At 42.6% G+C, this 17,430-nt stretch overlaps 1 protein-coding gene across 14 annotated transcripts in view; it reads left to right on the top strand.

Moving 5' to 3' along the window:
* Window positions 1-17,430, top strand: part of Sun3 (Sad1 and UNC84 domain containing 3) — a 34,472-nt gene that overhangs the window by 1,479 nt on the left and 15,563 nt on the right. For 6 of the 14 annotated variants that reach the window (XM_042285625.2, XM_076545959.1, XM_076545954.1 and 3 more), the window contains exons 2-4: window positions 9,333-9,394; window positions 14,975-15,078; window positions 16,623-16,663. In XM_042285625.2, the coding sequence (XP_042141559.1) occupies window positions 9,333-9,394; window positions 14,975-15,078; window positions 16,623-16,663 (207 nt within the window). Of the gene's footprint in view, window positions 1-3,183; window positions 3,385-3,481; window positions 3,556-4,278; window positions 4,401-4,496; window positions 5,058-6,470; window positions 8,030-8,163; window positions 8,242-9,332; window positions 9,395-14,974; window positions 15,079-16,622; window positions 16,664-17,430 lie in introns of those variants that run through there. The other 8 variants (XM_076545953.1, XM_042285621.2, XM_076545955.1 and 5 more) reach the window with 7 other exon arrangements.

The raw sequence follows: 17,430 nt of genomic DNA, 5'->3' as shown, positions 1-17,430 counted from the left end.
GCAGATAATGTATGACTGGGTGAGGAGGAAAGGTGTGTGTGTGTGTGTGTGTGTGTGTGTGTGTATGTGTGTGTGTGTGTGCGCTCGTGCGTGCGTGCGTGCGTGCGTGTGTGTGTGTGTGTGTGTGTGTGCGCTCGTGCGTGTGTGCGTGTGTGCGTGCGTGTGTACTTAGCTCCCAGCTCTAATGTATTATGATAGACCTCAAATATTCAGATACCATCACATAGTATCAGTCTCTATACTGAATAGTATGTTTGGTCCCCTGACTATAGGTACTTAACTTATCACCACACACAAGTGCTTCCATTCCTGGAAGTCACACCATCACCAGACCAGAGGATCATACAATCCAGAGGGTTTATTTTTAAAAACAGCTGATTATAGTAGCTGGAGCTGTGATGACTAACACAGCGTGTCTTTCTACTTCTCAACTGGGTTAATAGAAAATCTTGGCATTTTCCCTAGCCACAATCATGAGCTGAGTGGTGATGAAGGGCACTAATGCTTTAAAAAGACAGCTTTGACCTTTGGTCTATTACTGAAATGAAGGAATTTTCAGGTACTATATGCATAATAATCTAGGCACATGCAAATGAAAAATGACTCCAGAATGGCCTGTTCGTACTGAGAGACATCTCCATGTCTTTATTTCCTAAGTTTCTTCACATGTGCCTCTGACACAGAATGACTTCAGGCTCTGGAAGCATGGGATATTCTTTGTCATGCAGTCTTACCCTATCCTTTGTTATCTACCTTTGTTGGTAGACATATGTGGATATTTCCTGCTTATAAGCATTTCGAGGAAAGGAAAAGGTGCATATGTACAAATTCCCGAGTTTCAAAGCTTTCTGGCCCTTCCTTCCTGCCGAGTAGACTCTGTTGGTTCACCCTTGTTGAATGAATGCACCTGTGTTTTTGTCTTGTTCCCCCCCCCCCCCGAAACAGGGTTTCTCTGTGTAGCTTTCGGAGCCTGACCTGGAACTCACTTTGTAGACCAGGCTGGCCTCAAACTCACAGATATTCACCTGCCTCTGCCTCCTGAATGCTGGGATTAAAGGTGTGCACCACCATTGACTGGCCACAGCTGTGTTTTTAAATGAGCAGGACTTTCTATCTTTCCAATTCTTTGCATCCTTACTACAAACTACTCCCATTCTAGGGAGCTAGAATGCCTAAGTGTGAGCCCCTTTCCTGCCCTTGTTCCTGCCAGAGGCTCCGGCTTTCCCTTTGATCAGGCAATGTACAAGTATGGCACATTTCCACAAACCAAGACGTTTTAATTTCTCATTTTCTGTTCAGTGATAATTGAACTACTTCAAGGTCAGACTCTTCCTTTTGACATATACTTATGTCATGTAGCAGTTTGGGTTGTCAACCTTATCAAAAAAGCAAGGGCATCGTGTCCATAGACATCATCAAGAGAAGCCTGATTTCTGTAAGCACTTTCTCCAGTGCTTTCTCAATCAAAATAAATAAATAAATAAATAAATAAATAAATAAATAAATAAATAAATAAATAAATAAATAAATAAATAAATGGGACATTTTGATGTTTCAGTTTGAGGTATAACTAACGCAAATTTGATATACGTTAGATATACAATTTGTCCTTCAATATATGTATGCAATGTGAAAAGATTACCCCAGTCAAAGTAATTGCCGAATCCAGAACCTCACACTTGTCTTTTTAGTGTGTGGTGGGGGAGGAACACTTACTCCCTACCCTTTCCAGCGATTCCAGGCAGAATGGTTAGCAACAGTCACGCGCAGCATGCTGGCTCCTCACGGCTCTCAGTCTTAGAGCTGACTCAGGCTGTGTTTGACAGCCTCTCCCGACTCCGGTTGCCCTCACCCCTCAGCCTCTGGTAACTACCACGCTGCTTTCTGCTTCTGTAAATGTGATGCTCTGCCTTCCACATGTGAGGCTGTGCCGCGTGCTGTGTGTCTGGCTCATTGTCCTCTGAGTTCATGAACATTGTCACATACGACTTGGTTTTCTGTTTTTGTTTTGTTTTTATGACTGTGTATATGCCTGTGTGTGTGTGTGTGTGTGTGTGTGTGTGTGTGTGTGTGTGTGTGTGTGTGATGCTTATTCTTTTGCAGCCACGTGCTGTGATTTCTCACCATTTCTTATTTATTCAAGTTTTCCTTTTGTGTGTGGTAACTGTGAAACTTACATAAAACATTGTAGTTAAAATGGCCTGTCTTAAAGCAGATAACTTCAAAAACATGCAAAACTACACTTCCACTTTTCCCGACATCTTTTTATAGTAATGCCATATGTTGTATCTTTTTTTTAATAACACGATGTGGTGGTTACAGTTCTTTTATCCACTAGCCTGTGAACTCCAGTTGCTTTGCCTGCCCACCCTCCTTCCAGTGTTAACTGCATTCAGAGTTCACCTCTGAATGCTCACCAGTGAGTTTTCTGTCTGCTACTACTAGTATCTGGCTCCCTGCCATTCAAACTTGAGTAATCACCAGGGTTCCTTATGAGGTGGGTCTTACAAGTCATGGCCAGTGCTGATGATCCTCTCTGCTTTGTTTCTGACAATGTGTTTATCTCACTTATTTCTTTTTTAAATGTTTAAAATTTCAGATGCATATCAGTATGTTGCCTACCTGTATGTATGTGTATTGGGTGCATGCAGAAGCTTGCAGAGCCTAGAACAGTGGTCCTCAACCTTCTTAGTGCTGTGACCCTTTAATACTGTTCCTCATGTTGTGGTGACACCCCAACCATAAAATTACTTTGCAGCTACTTCATAACTGTAATTTTGTGACTGTTATGAATTGTAATCTAAATATCTGTTGTGCAAGACATCTGATATGCAACCCCCAAAGGGATTGCAGCCCACAGGTTGAGAACCATTGGGCTAGATGAAGGTGTTCGATTCCCCGGAACTGGAATTATGGGCAGGTTCTAGCCAACATGTAAGTGCTGGGAACTGAACTCAGGTCCTTTCCAAGAGCAGCAGGTGTTCTGAGCTGCTGAGCCATCTCTCCAGCCTGTCCTATCCTCGAGGGACAGCTTCTCCAGGTTTGCTTGGGTGACAGCTTTTCTTTTCTTTTAGAATTCTGAGCTCATCATCTTCCCCTCTCCAGTTTCCGTCCAAGGTCTGTGTTATGGGACAAGAGTTTTCTCCTAGTGCTTTTAAAGTTCTCTGTCTTTTGATGATTCAGTTGCAGTATCTCTAGATGGTTGAGGGGGACCATGCAGGCAGTGATCTGAGAAGAGATGAGAATGAAAACCGGTTCAGAACGACTTCATCAACCTGGATCCAACTTTGGGGAGTCTAATGCCAGGTGGTTCATCGTCAGCATATTTAAAACTCAGTACAATCTGGAAAAAAGGTTTCCAGGCAACAAGCATTCCAGTTTCAGGTGCACAATAAAGGTTAAGGTGTGACGACATAGAAATTCCTTTACAAAATACACGTGACCATAATGGTGGGTTCTATAGCTAAAAGGCCTAGAATCTAGAGTGGTCTCTGATCAAGATAGTGTAAGAGGCAGCAGGCTATGAAGTACATGTGACACCCCCTCTAAGGATGGGTAACGAACTGGGGAGGGAAGGAGTCTGGGATAAACATTCTTGGGGATTTGGGTGAGGTTTGTCTGTTTAACAAAAAGTGGGTGAGGTCTGCTGCCACAGATAGCAAAAGGGCTACCAGATTGTTCTACTCCCAGCTTTCTGGGCAGGAAAACGGGTATTTTATCTTCCCCATTGAGAGGAGGCCATTGTGTTTCCTGGTTTCCCTTGTGATCTGTGGGCACAAGGACATTTGTGCCCCCAGCAGGTTGTGTTTTGGGGACCAATCTTTCTTAACCTGGAAGCATCACAAGTCCAAATGTCCCAGTCACTGCCACAATATAGGACATCACCAATTGGTAGTTATTTAAATAATCACCTGTCTCTTCTTTTTGTGCTCATGACAACCTATTTGCATGTATGCTATTTTGCACGGTTTCCCCACCATTTTCAGTGTTTTATCGCCTCAAACCGATTAATTTCAAATAGACTATCTTTTTGCTTCTTATTTCTTCAGTTTTAACTTTTGTGGATTATTATTAGTGTGAATGTGTGTAAGTGTCCGGGACACCCTCCCTGTGTGTGTGTCGAGGACAGAGGATGATTTTCAGAAGTCGGTTTTCTCTTTCGACCTCGTCATGTTCCCTGGGCTAAGTCAGGTCAGAGGGTTTGCAGGGTAAGCACTTTTCCCACTGAACTGTCTTCCAGGGCTTCAAGCAGAATATCTCTGATTATTCTTTCTTCAGATGACTGAATCTGTTGCCGAGTCTCTCTATGGAAAAATTTCCGGCTGTTACTGCAAGTTTGGATCAAAGATGTCTGATCATTTGTTAATGTACCTATTTTCTTTGACATCTTGTTTTTGCTGGTGTGTTACTGTTCTGACTTCGTCTCATTATCTGTGTTCTCTTGCACTTCACCAAGCTTCTTTAAACTCAGTTATCTATATTATTTTTTTAATCAGGTAATTAGCAGATCTCCATTCCCTTGGGGTCATCACTTGAACCTTATTTTTTCCTGCTTGCCTGGTACTTTGTCATCCCAGGAGACTTGGACAACGCCTGTGCCTCTGATGGAGCAATCACATTCCCAGTCTACAGAATGGTTTCAGCTGGCAAAGACTTCATCCCGGTGTGTCTTCAGGCTGATAGAAAAGTATCTATAGAGCAAATTTTAGTCAAACATCTTGACTGCTGCTGTCTTCCGTTGTGTGACCTGTTGCTAGAGGCTAAAGTATCCCTGGCACTAGCTTAGAATGCCTCCAGCACACTAATCAGTGGAATTGGCGCTGTGGTGGATCAAGTTCAAGATCCACAGTGGTATCTTCAGATACAGGTCTATTGTTTGGTATGTGAGCAGACACAGGTCCTGCAGGGTCTGCAGGGGATTTCGCTGTTCTGCTACGAGGGTCCCTGGGGCAGCCTCTGCTGTCACTTAGACATGAGTGAAGAAGATTGGGAACCAAGCCAAAGGGCTGCTCCAGAGCCTACAGCTAGGACTAAAGTCAGCAGGCCTGCCTCTAGGGGTAAGATGGGCTCGTTTCCCAATAGGTTCCTGGGTGGGCATAACAACTGCTCTTCCACCTCAGTTCACAGACATGTGTCAGGACCTTCCATAACATAAAGATCAGTGGGACTTTCTCTTAGGAGTTGGATGGCCATGTCTCCTGATGGGTATCTGGACAGACTAGATGACCCGGGTCACAGCTAAAGCATGTTACATGGATAGAGCTGTGTTACAGACATGCTTCAGAATCTGCTGTTGGATGGTTGACGTGCCTGCCCCAGACCAAGATGATGGGTGTGTCTCCCCTGCAATTACTGTGGCCAGGATGATCAGGACTATCAGGACTGTTTCCAGACTGTGTGGCTTGGGGGAGGGACTCTTACTTGGTCCCAGATGACTTTTGGGTTCACAGGCAGAACTGAGGACATCATGTGTGCAGTCAAGTCTAAAGTGGGGGAAAAAATTCTGGGTCTTTAGCTGGGGCCACAGTAAGTAATTGTGTCACTGAACAGAATGAGTCGTCCTTCTCACAACGTCCCTGTTCAGTCCCGGGTTCCACTGTTATCTCAAAATTCCCACCCAGATCCCAAAGCTAATACAAAAGCACCATTATTCATCATGTCCACCAAAACATAGGCACTGGGGAGACGATCAGGAGACATTTTTCTTGAGTCATCTTGCTGACATCTGTCCACAAACTTCACATTTTAAAATAGATATGACCAGAGGCTGCTAAGTGTTGAGAGTTAATTTGTCACCCTAGAGTTGTGTGTTCCAAATAAGCCAAGTCACCCTGCCATGCAGCAATTTAGTTTCTAGATGTGTAACTAAAATGCACTCTGGTATACATGCAGAAACCGGTAGTGCAGAACATGGTTTTTATCACGGAAAACAAACTAAACATACCTATGTGGAGAAATGGGGAAATGAACGGCTGTATAATAAATATTATAGAGCAGGTGGAGTGACTGAACTGGGTTAATATATCTCAAGACATGTGAAATTGAAACATAACATAGGGTAGCATTTATTTTGTCTAAAACATATTATTTGTAAATATGTTTTTAAAAATTATATGGAAGTACAGTAATGATTTCTAAGTTATTTATCTTCAGAGGAAAATGAGAGGAATGAGATTGGGGGGTTGGTTCTTACACTGTTTCTGATATCTTTGAGTATTGAAACAAACACATCCAAGCATCCCAAGTCTTTGTAGCAAAGCAGTAGGCGCATAGAAGATCTTTGCACTGTTCATTAGGTTTGAAATCTGATACAGTAAGGCGTGGGAAGCAGAGACACCCAGAGAGGCTTATGTGCACACAATCCCTGCATGGGTGTGGTGACCTGCTGTCCATTGTGAGGTGTCACAAAGAATGATGCAACAGTGAATCACTGGACTTTTCTAAATTTACTCACTCACAGTTTGGCTGTTGGACAAGGAGTATCTGTAAAGAAGACATACATCCAAAACCATGCGGATGGCTTCCTGCTTCCCATAAAACAGGGATGGGAAAACAAACGGTGTTCACTATTCTATGAGCTCTTTGTAACTTGTGGGAGGGAAGGAGTGAAAGAACAAAGCAGAGGAAGGATAGACAGCCCTTTCAGGATTGTTCTGCAGAACCCAGCAGCACTTTGAGTGTTAATGTCCTGTTGTCAGGGCAAGAAGCCCGGACATGAACCCGGATGTCACTTTGCAGAATGATTCCCATATACCTGTTCTTTTCTGGTTTTGGAGACAGGCCCTCATACCATAGCTCTGACTGGTCTTAAAGTTAAGGCAATCCTCCTGCCCTAAATGCTGGAATTATAGACATCCACCAGCATCCCCTACTGAGATCTAATGTGTAGGGTATACATTCATGCCTTGTCGCCCTTTAAAATAACTCAACAAGTGTTCTTCCTGGAGGAAATCATCTCCAGTTTTCCGTGATGCTGGCAATCATAGTACTGCCAATGGCACACGAGTCATTTGCTATTGAATATTGATTAATCACAGTGGACAAGGGAAAAGGATTAAGACAGAGGAGTCACGCTCTCCGGAAGAGTGAACCTTGGCAGTGGTAACAAATCATACAGATGGTATGGTCTGTGGTCACAGGGCCTCACTGAGGATCCGGACTATACAGACCTTAGTGCTGGACTTCGCACACGGGACCAGAGAAGCATTTACTGCACCTGTGGGTGAGAATGGACAGCCTGAGAGTTGGTGCACATTCTGTGCTAATAATTGTGCTTCCTCTGGTAAGAAGTTTCCCATAGAGAGAGAGAGCAAGCCCAATCTAGGGAGTGAGCCAAATCTGCTGCTCCCCCAACCTGGGGGCAGGGTTGAAACACTGATAGCCACCATGACTACAACTGTAAGAGAGCACCCAAACAGAAGCAGTACTGGCCACCCCCCGCAAAAAAAAAGGACTATTAATACAATAGTGACCTTGTACAAGAAGAACAACCTTGAAAATTCCAGTAATGACACATGCTGGCCTTTAGTGGCAGAATCTCACAGGCTAGGTGAAGAGATAGAAAGAATTTCACAAAGCAGGGCCTGGCAGCCGAGCTTTCTAGTTAAAAAGAAAAATAATGGGGGAAAAAAACTCCCTAAGTTTTAGAAAACATGGTAATTCGGTGATTTTCATGTAATTCGGCCTACCAAAGAGTTGTGATTAGAGGTACATGACACTCTCTAGAGTGTTGAGACCATGTCACAGCCTGGTTTTCAATAAACAAAACAAGAACCCCATGCTACCTTAGAGGAGAAGGATCAGGACCAGTCTTCTAGTTGCTTTTGGCACTGCCTATATTCTGCCACCCAGCCCTAGCTGAAGCTCAGCGCGATCAAGGAGGGGGAGTCAAGCTGCTTAGGTTCTGTATCCGGGGAATTCAAGTTTCTCTTTGTGAGCTGTGGTTCACAAAGCCTAGCTGACATCACACCTGGGAGGAGGGTTGGTGAGAGACCCACTTCCTACACCCTTTGGTCAACTAACTTGCGATGTAAGTAACCTGTTTACCGAGAGTTGAACACAATAGTAGAGTAAATTTTAAAGAAAGGAGGGTGTCAACATGTAGATGACATCATTTCCAGATGAGGTCACCCTCTTAGCCCTTCCTCACAACCCTGCCTTTCAGGTGATAGAGTCTAGTTCAGAGCTAACAGATGAGACGCTGAGAGCCATGCTGTGGAGTGACTTGACATGTTGGGACAGGTGTCACTGGCCTTTCCTAATTTCGGAGGCAGGGCTTCTCCTGTTGCATCTACTTGTCACCTACCAGTTGCAAACATCATCATCTGGTTTTTCTAACTCATAAGGACCGATTTTTGGCTTGCCAGCCTGGAATACTTGGTCCAGATGTTTACAGATTCAAGCTCAAATGGTTTTAGCATCCTTTTTTCCTTCAGGGATTTTTTTTTTCTTGAAGGTTGAATTTGGGAACTTGGGGTATAGCTCAGGGGTAAGGTGCTTGCCACTCGTAGGAATGGGGAGTTACAACTGCACACAACAGCATGGTAGTTCATAGCACAGGGCTGAGAAAGGGTAGAGAGATGGAACTATCCACATATGTCCATTTATAGACATACAAAACCAAACACACCTGACACTGAGCAGAAATAGATCTCAAAAGAGACACTTTCAGAGTGGGAGTTATAAATACAAGAGGGCTTGTTCTGGATTAGGTAGGTCTACTTGTCTCTTGGGCCACAGTTAAAAGCCAGAGGCTAGGAGATTAAAAATAACATTGATTTTTTTTTTCTCATAGTTTGGAAGCCAAGGAAGCTCAAAGCCAAGTCTCCAGATAACTATGGCTCTGGTGGAGGTTCTCTGCCTGTCTCAAAGACAATCACCTTCTCACCATGTCCAGATGGCACATGGATAGCCGTCCAGTCTCTTCTAGTTTAAGGTTACCAGTCCTATCAGTTTAAGGACCAGTCTGGTGAACTCATTTAACCTCAGTCGTATGTCATGTAGTGCATTCATCATTTTTGACTTCTAGAAAAACTTTGTTTGCTTAAAAACATTTAAAGACCATAAATAGGAACCCAATAGCATCACAATACATGTGTGTGAAGGAGGAATGTGAACGTAGTGCACATACACCATCTTGAAAATTATGTTCTGTCAGTTTCAAAGATCACAGATCAGACAATAAATAACCTCATGGAATTAATCTAGAGCAGCCAGGAGTGAGACGAATCAAGCTTGTGGCCTTGGGTGTCCTGACTAGTTTAAAGTCCACGTTAAAAGTTAACAGCAATGGATTACATTGTTAAGCCTTTAACACTCTTTGTTCTTTGTAGGTTAACTCTATCATGGAAGATTATCCTGTGTACAGTGTTCACATCAACTTTTCTTCTTGTCGGTAAGTCTTAGCAGTACTGATCCTTGAACTGACTCACAGAGCAATGGTGAGAGAGGAGGGCTCAGTGGGATGACTTGTGTTTGATACATTGGAAGTTACCTGCACGTTCTTCAAGTTTCTTTCCTCCTTTCGTGTCCCACTCGAAAAGTAATATAAGCTTCTTCTTAGAAAATTTGAAAAATTATCTTTCTGTAAGTATTATAGTTTATTTTTTCTATTTTTATTGAAAATTGATTTTTTTCTATACAATATGTTCTGATTATGGTTTCCCCTCCCCCAACTCCTCTGTGACCTTCCCTACCTCCCCTCCCTTCAGAATCCATGCTCTATCTTTCTCTAGTTAGTAAACAAACAGGCATGTAAAGAATAACAATAAAATAAAGTAAGATAAAACAAACCAGAATAGGATAAAACAAACTAAAGAAAAGAGACAAAGAAAAACACGAGAACCACAGAGATTCAGAGACACACATGTGCATACCACAAAACCAGAAGTCATACTATATATATGCAAAAGGACACAGAAATTGCGTGGAAGTTAAGAATCTTTCCTATGGGGCCAGTGAGATGACTCAGGTGGCAAAGGCACCTGCTGCGAAGGCTGGCAACCTGAGTTTGGTCTCTGGACTCACAAAGTGGAAGGAGAGAACTGACTCCATCAAGTTGTTTTCTGACTTCTACATACATGCTGTGGCACATAGACACTCACTACCTCCCCCCCATCCTGCCACTACCTCCCCCCGATCCTGCCCCACCACCACATACTTAGATAGATGATAGATAGATAGATGATAGATATATAGATAGATGATAGATATATAGATATATAGATGATAGATATATAGATAGATGATAGATATATAGATGATAGATATATAGATAGATGATAGATATATAGATAGATGATACATAGATAGATGATAGATAGATAGATAGATAGATGATAGATAGATAGATAGATAGATAGACAGATAGTAAAAAGGAAAGAATCTCCAATATGCTTTCTAAAGAAATATCTAATATTTTACATGTTCTAAATTTGAGTGATTGAGATTAGAGATTTTTTCAATTCTTTTTTTTTGATTTTTCAAGGCAGGGTTTCTTTGTGTAGCTTTGTGCCTTTCCTGGAAATCACTTTGCAGACGAGGCTGGTCTCGAACTTGCAGATATCTGCCTGCCTCTGCCTCCCTAGTGCTGGGATTAAAGGCATGTGCCACCACTGCCCGGCACAACTTTTTCAATTTTTAAAAGCTTTAGTTCATCTATTAATTATACATAATAATATGTTTTGTCATAGTATATTAATACATGCATACAATGTTTTAGCTCTACTTTAAATTTTAATTATTTTTAAGAATTTTATAAATATATAAAATATGACCATATCTTTTTCCCAATTCCCCTTTCCAACTTTCTCATGCTTTACTCCCAACTTGTTCTTTGAAAACCACTAAGTCCAGTTAGTGCTGCCCATATGCAAATAGGTGTGAGCCCATCCTAATACAGGATGCATGGGGAACCTACCAGTCCTACCTCCTCAAAACAGAATAGTTTTCCCTCCTCCAGCAAGTGGCCACTACCAGTAGCTCCTCAGGAAGGGGTGGAGCCTGTACATCACCCACCACATTGCATGCCAGGGTTTTGGTTGGCTTGATCTTGTTTAGACCTTGTACAGGTAACCACAGTTGCTGTGAGTTCATGGCTGTAATGGTCATGCCATATCCAGAAGTCAGCATCTCACAGCACTCTTTCCCATCCTCCAGCTCTGTGTTCTTTCTACCTCCTCTTCTTCAACTTTCCCTGATTCTTTGTGGTAGTGAGATTTACACAGACATTCCATTTAGGGCTCATCATTAGGTCTCAGTTCTTTGATCAGTAAACCATCTCTCTATTGACTGCTCTTGACTGCAAACAGAAGCTCCCTTTGACCATGGTTGAGAGCAGCCCAGGTCTATGGGTGTAAGCATAAATATCTAGAAGGCATTTTGACAGCATGACTATTTGGCAAGATAACAATAGCACCTTCTACCTAGAGCCTGTGATCTCCCCAGCCACGGGCTTCTGACCAAGAGTCTAGTACCAGGTATGAAATTCCCTCCTATGGAGCAGACCTCAAATCCAATGAGAAACTGCTTAGTTACATCAGAGATGTCATGTTATTGCTGCTCTAGTTGGCACACCATGCCTGGCTGGTCAATATTGCATGGTCTCATTGAGGTTCCCTTCAAGAATACTCTTCCAATGACCTAACCATCTACTAAGCCACACCTCCTCAACATTCTACTCTCTCCCAGTGCTACCAAGTTGAAGACCAAGCCTTTGACACATTAGCCTTTGGGGTATCCTTGTATAACAATGGCATCATCTTTTAAGATGCATATTGATGCCTTTATAAAGGATATAAACTGCAATGTAGGGGGTGGTGGTCTACCTTTCTCTGTGCTTTCACCATCCCTTGCCATTTTCCTATTTAATTATAGTCATGTTGGTAGCTACAGAGCGGTCATTGTGGGTTTGATATGCAGTGTCCTAGAGACTAATTTTCACGAGTTTATAAGAAGTGGATGAGTGTTGTCTGCAGACTTGTTTATTTGTCTTTTGTTCATTTTTTTTTTTACTGAATTTGTCCATCTCAGATGTTTGATTTTAAAATGCTGTCTTTCATTGTGCACACTGTCCTATCATTTTTACTTTATCTTTTGTTTCATAAATGTTTGTAATCTCGATGACATTTTATCAAGAAATCCATTGCAAAATCTCAACTGAAGATTTGCTATCTTCTTCTGATAGTCACGTGATTTTTAGCAATTATACTCATGTTGTTGGCCAATTTTGTGGTCATGTGGTGCAGAGAACAATTCCAAATTCATTCTTTTGCACCTGAGTATCCAGTTGGGCCAGCACCATTTGCTGAAGAGATAATTCTCCCATAGGGATATGTTTAATAGCCTTGGCATTCTGACAAAAGTTCAATTGGCCATAAATGCCTAAGTCTTTCCCATTGGTCCAGAAGCCTATTGTGCCAGTGGCTGGGATTGCTTCAAATCTGTAAATAGATGTGGGAAGTATTGACATTTTAATAATAATAAATGGTCTAATTAATGAACATGGGTTTATGGATTATCTTTCTATTCTCATAGTTCTTTAATTTCTTCTAGCATTGTGTGTGTGTGTGTGTGTGTGTGTGTGTGTGTGTGTGTGTGTGTGTGTGTTAGTTTGTTGTTGTTTTCCAATTCTGGGGACCAAACGCAGAGTCATACATATGTTAAGCAAACCATCTGCCACTGAGATACATCTCAGGGCCCATGGAGGCCAGAAGAGGGCATTGTATGACCTGGAACTGGAGATGGTTGTGAGCTGCCATGTGTGTGCTGGGAGTTGAACCTGGATCCCCTGGAAGAGCAGCAAGAGCTCTTGACTGCTGAACATCTCTCTAGCTGGAAGTCTTGGTCCTCCTGCCTCAGTCTCCAAAGTGCTCAGATTGCATGCATGTACCACCACATTTGACTTGAAAAATTTAATCATTTACATTTAAACCAATTATTGACAAGAAGAGATTTTCTTCTGCCATTTTCCTATTTTTCTCCTATGTCTTATACTTTTTGGTTGTTTCTAATTTCTTCTCTTGTGATCATCTTTTATGTTGAATTGATTGTAATGTTTTTTTGGAGATTCTTCTCACACACATGTTAAATATTTTCTTAGTGGTTACCATGGGAATTACAACAGCCAGAACTGACGACAAAATGATTTGATAGACAATTAGCTTGTAAATCATGCAAATACTCAAATACCTATTAACATGGATTTATCATTATGTTTCGTGTGTTTATCCTTTAAATCATTTAAGAAATTAAACCTGAGTTAGCATCTATTATAGTCTGAATACAATATGTTTTCCACAGGCTCATGTTTGAACACTGGGAGGTTATTGAACCTTTGGGATATGGAGCTAGCAGATACAGAGCACTGGGGTAGTCTTGAGGGTTATCCCTTGGTCCTGCTTCTGGTCCAAGGTTTCTTCTTGCTGATCTACCATAATGTGAGCAAGCTGCTACCATCATGTGTGGTGCCACTGTAGTGGTCACACCTTCCCCACTGGGGTAGACCACAACATCTAAAACTGAGCCCAAATTAATGTCTCCTCCTGTAAGTTACTTCTGTCTCAGTGATGAGAAAAGTAACTAACACACCGACCAACATTAGTATAATGCTGGCTTTTATATTGGTTGTCACCTGAACTGGTAACATCTTGGTGTCTTCATATAGCATCGAGCTGCCCCACAGAACTTCCATTCCCTTAACCTGAAAGGCAGCCACAGATCCCCAGGATTTGTGTGAGCACACGCTCCCCTCTGCCTCTTCACTTGCCAAGAGTTATAGTTGTGCTGACAATGAACGTCCCTGCCTCCACAAATACACTGATTGTCCTTTGGGCCCTTTAAACACGCCGTCCCACTGCTTTGTGGCTTCTACTGTTTCTGATGAGAAATCAAATGACAGTCCTGCTGAGAATCCTTATCTGTGGCAAAGCATTCCTTTCTTGCTGTTTCCAAGTTCTTCTCTGTGTCTTTTGACAGTTTGGTTACATGTTCTTGTGTGGGGAACATTTAAGGTTGTTCTCCTTCACATCTGTTGGGTTTCTTGGGTGGATAGATTTGCTATTTTCATCAGTTCAAAAACTTTTTGAATGTTGTTCCTCCAGGTATTCCTTCCCTCTCTTTTTGCCTCTTCCTCTTTCTGGATGGTATGTGTAATGCAAATAGTGTGTATCCCAGTAATATCCACAGGCTTCGCTGACTCTGCTCACTTTTCTTTACCTTTCTGATCAATTTGTAGAGCTACAGTCCCACCTTCAAGTAAACTGATGTTGTTTTGCATCTCAGATCTAGTGCTGACCAGTCTCAGCTTTCAGAAGAGTTGCCTCTCTCTCTCTCTCTCTCTCTCTCTCTCTCTCTCTCTCTCTCTCTCTCTCTCTCTCTCTCTCTCTCTCTCTCTCTGTTTCTGTGAGGCCACCCAAGAATCTGTTTCTGCCTCCTTGTCCTTCTCAACTGTGTGTGTGTGTGTGTGTGTGTGTGTGTGTGTGTGTGTGTGTATTTGATATATGCATGTGTATGTGTGTGCAGGTGCAGGTGCAAAAGTCAGAGGCCAATGTCAGGTGTCTTCCTCCATTTTGATTCACTTTAATTTTTGAGACAAGATCTCTCACTGATCCTAGAATTCCAGATGTTCAGCTGTCTCAGATAGCATTACCTCTGCAGAGTGGGTATTATAAGCACACATGGCCACACCAGCTTTTAGGTAGCTGTCAGGGATGCAAACTCAGGTCCTCACACTTACGCAGCGTGCACTCTATCTACTCAGCCATCGATCGCTCCAACTTCCTCTTTCTCTGCAGTGCTGTCGTCATACACATAAGGCCAGTGCTCTCCTGCTGAGCCACATCACTAGCCTTTATCCTCCTAATTTTTAAGACTACTCTCTCTTTCACACTCACAGAAATGGTTATTAATACATGTAAGGTATTTTATAAGTGTTTCTAGATAAGTTCTTTAATCAGAGTTTGCTTTTTCTTTGAAGGACTTCAAAATCATCACTGGTTTAAAGAAACAGAGTTTCCTCAAAAACCCAGACAATTATATACCGTAATTGCAGAGTATGTCTCCCGGCTCTATAATTACCAGGTGATGTTTCATTAAATTCTTGTTGCATGTTACTCATTTAAAACTGAGTCTACTACAAGGTGAGTCCAACTTGCATGATATTATCTTGGTTTTGGGAGAATAGCCAATAGCAATCTTACAATAAGTGTGATTCTTCTAAGTGGTTTTATGGCTAAGAAATCTCCCCAGTTCTCCATGCCTTCTGACCCCTGCAGACTCGAGGAGAAGCTCCAGAAGAAGGTGGAAAGACAAGTAGTTCCATATGACTAACCTTCCCCAAGCCCAGCCAGCACAGTACTTTCCTTTGCCTGGAAGCTCCTGAGATCTCAGTGAGAATTTCACTATCCACTCTATACTCCATAAGCACCTCCTAGCATTCCTGAGTCTTTAGTTTGCCTCCGTTCTTCCTTCCTTCCCTTCTTTCTTTCCTTCCTTCCTTCCTTCCTTCCTTCCTTCCTTCCTTCCTTCCTTCCTTCCTTCCTTCCTTCCTTCCTCCTTTCTCTCTCTTTCTTCCTTTTTCTTTCTTTCTCCTCTTCCTTGTTTGTTTGTTTTGTTTTTTTATGAGATAGGGTTTCTCTGTATAGCTTTGGCTGTCCTTGAACTCTGTAGACCAGGCTGGCCATGAACTCACAGAGATCTGCCTGCCTCTGCCTCCTGAGTGCTGGGATTAAAGGTGTGTACCACCACCACCACCACCACCACCACCACCACCACCACCACCACCACCACCACCACCCCTGCCGCCTAGTTTGCTTTCTGTTATTGTGATAAACACCATGAACAAAAACAACGAGATGAAAGGGTCTATTTGGCTTACACTTTCACGTCACAGTTCATCACTGAGGGATTCAGGGCAGGAACTCAAGACAAAAACCTGGATGTAGGAACTGAAGCAGAGGACATAGAAGTAAATTGCTTATTGGCTTGCTCCCCATGGTTTGCTCAGTTTGCTTTCTTATACAGCCTAGAACCTCCTGCCCAGGGTAGGCACCATCCACAGTGGGCTGGGCCTGTCCACATCAATCATTAATCAAGAAAATGCCCACTGCTAGCCTACAGGACAATCTGACTGAGATATTTTCTCAATGGAGGTTTCCCTTGCCCAGCTTGTTTCAAGCTGCTAAAAACCTAACCAGCACACCAACACTGGTCCTGGATGAAAGGCCAGCCACATGAAACCCTACAGACAGAGTTTACCTGAGATAACCTCTACAGCTTGAGGTCTTCACATTCTTGGTCCTGGAGCAGGAGCTGGCCAAGAGCCTAAGCTATCTTGAGGAAAACAGATGTGCATCCAAAGTGAGCAGTAGCATCCCACCTTCAGAAACAGCAAATAAGGCTTCCATCCTGGAGTTCACATTGAATGTCACTTTCTATTTGATATGTGAATAAGGCCACCTTCCCAGACGTGGTAACGATGGAGTCCATGGCAAGCCAGGGAAGACTCACATGAAAGGTGCTCTTATGTCCCATGGTATATTTCAAGGATCCGAGTGTGATTTCAGAAAAAAAAGACAACTGAACGAAGAGGCAAGATTCAGAATTATTTGTCTCCTTTATTTCAGGCCAGACTTCGCATGCCTAAGGAACAACTAGAACTCTTAAAGTAAGTGGAGTTTTATATGTGCCACTTTCTGCTGTGCCTCCAAACACAGAAATACTGGGGTTCAGTTTTGGAACCGTATGACATTGAAATAACTTTCATGTATTATATCTTATATATCATGCCAGTCAAGAGCATTTTTCCTGACTATTTCCTCTTAACTACCACAAACCCCCACATCTCTTTAAAATGCCATGTTCGGTAGAGCCTAGCGTGTTCCTATAATCCTAGCCTAGCAGGTTTCTGTAACCCTAGCCCAGCAGGTTCCTATAACCCTAGCCTAGCGTGTTCCTATAACCCTAGCCCAGCAGGTTCCTATAACCATAGCCTAGTGTGTTCCTATAATTCTAGTACTCAGAAGGCTGAAGCAGCAAGATCCTGATTTTGAAGCTACAACTGACAAGCTTGTCTCAAATAAAAATACATAAGTAAATAGGTAAATAAATCTAAATAGTAAATGTCTCGAGCATAGACATTGTGTGGATCTCCAGGCTGCAGCTGGAAAAACACTTCTTCCCTGCACCTGGAATGCAGGCCATCCCAGCTCGACAGGGATGACATCAGGATTTAGCATTCACCTGTATGAAGTCACTTGACTGAGGACAAGCGAGGTTGGTCGCCTCCTGCCTACTCAAGCGTAGAAAAAGCCAAGTGAGAATGCCCTCGGACTCTTGTCTTCTGAGTGCCCACCTTGCTTTTCCTACACAGGGAAATGTAACGAGCAGAGACACATCCCCGCCTTCCCCTCCCTGCCGAATCTTTCTCCCTTC

This window comes from Peromyscus maniculatus, chromosome 10, assembly GCF_049852395.1.
Source record: "Peromyscus maniculatus bairdii isolate BWxNUB_F1_BW_parent chromosome 10, HU_Pman_BW_mat_3.1, whole genome shotgun sequence".
Taxonomy (NCBI): domain Eukaryota; kingdom Metazoa; phylum Chordata; class Mammalia; order Rodentia; family Cricetidae; genus Peromyscus; species Peromyscus maniculatus.
Note: the sequence above shows the minus strand (reverse complement) of the source record. Positions and strands in the feature narration are given on the sequence as shown.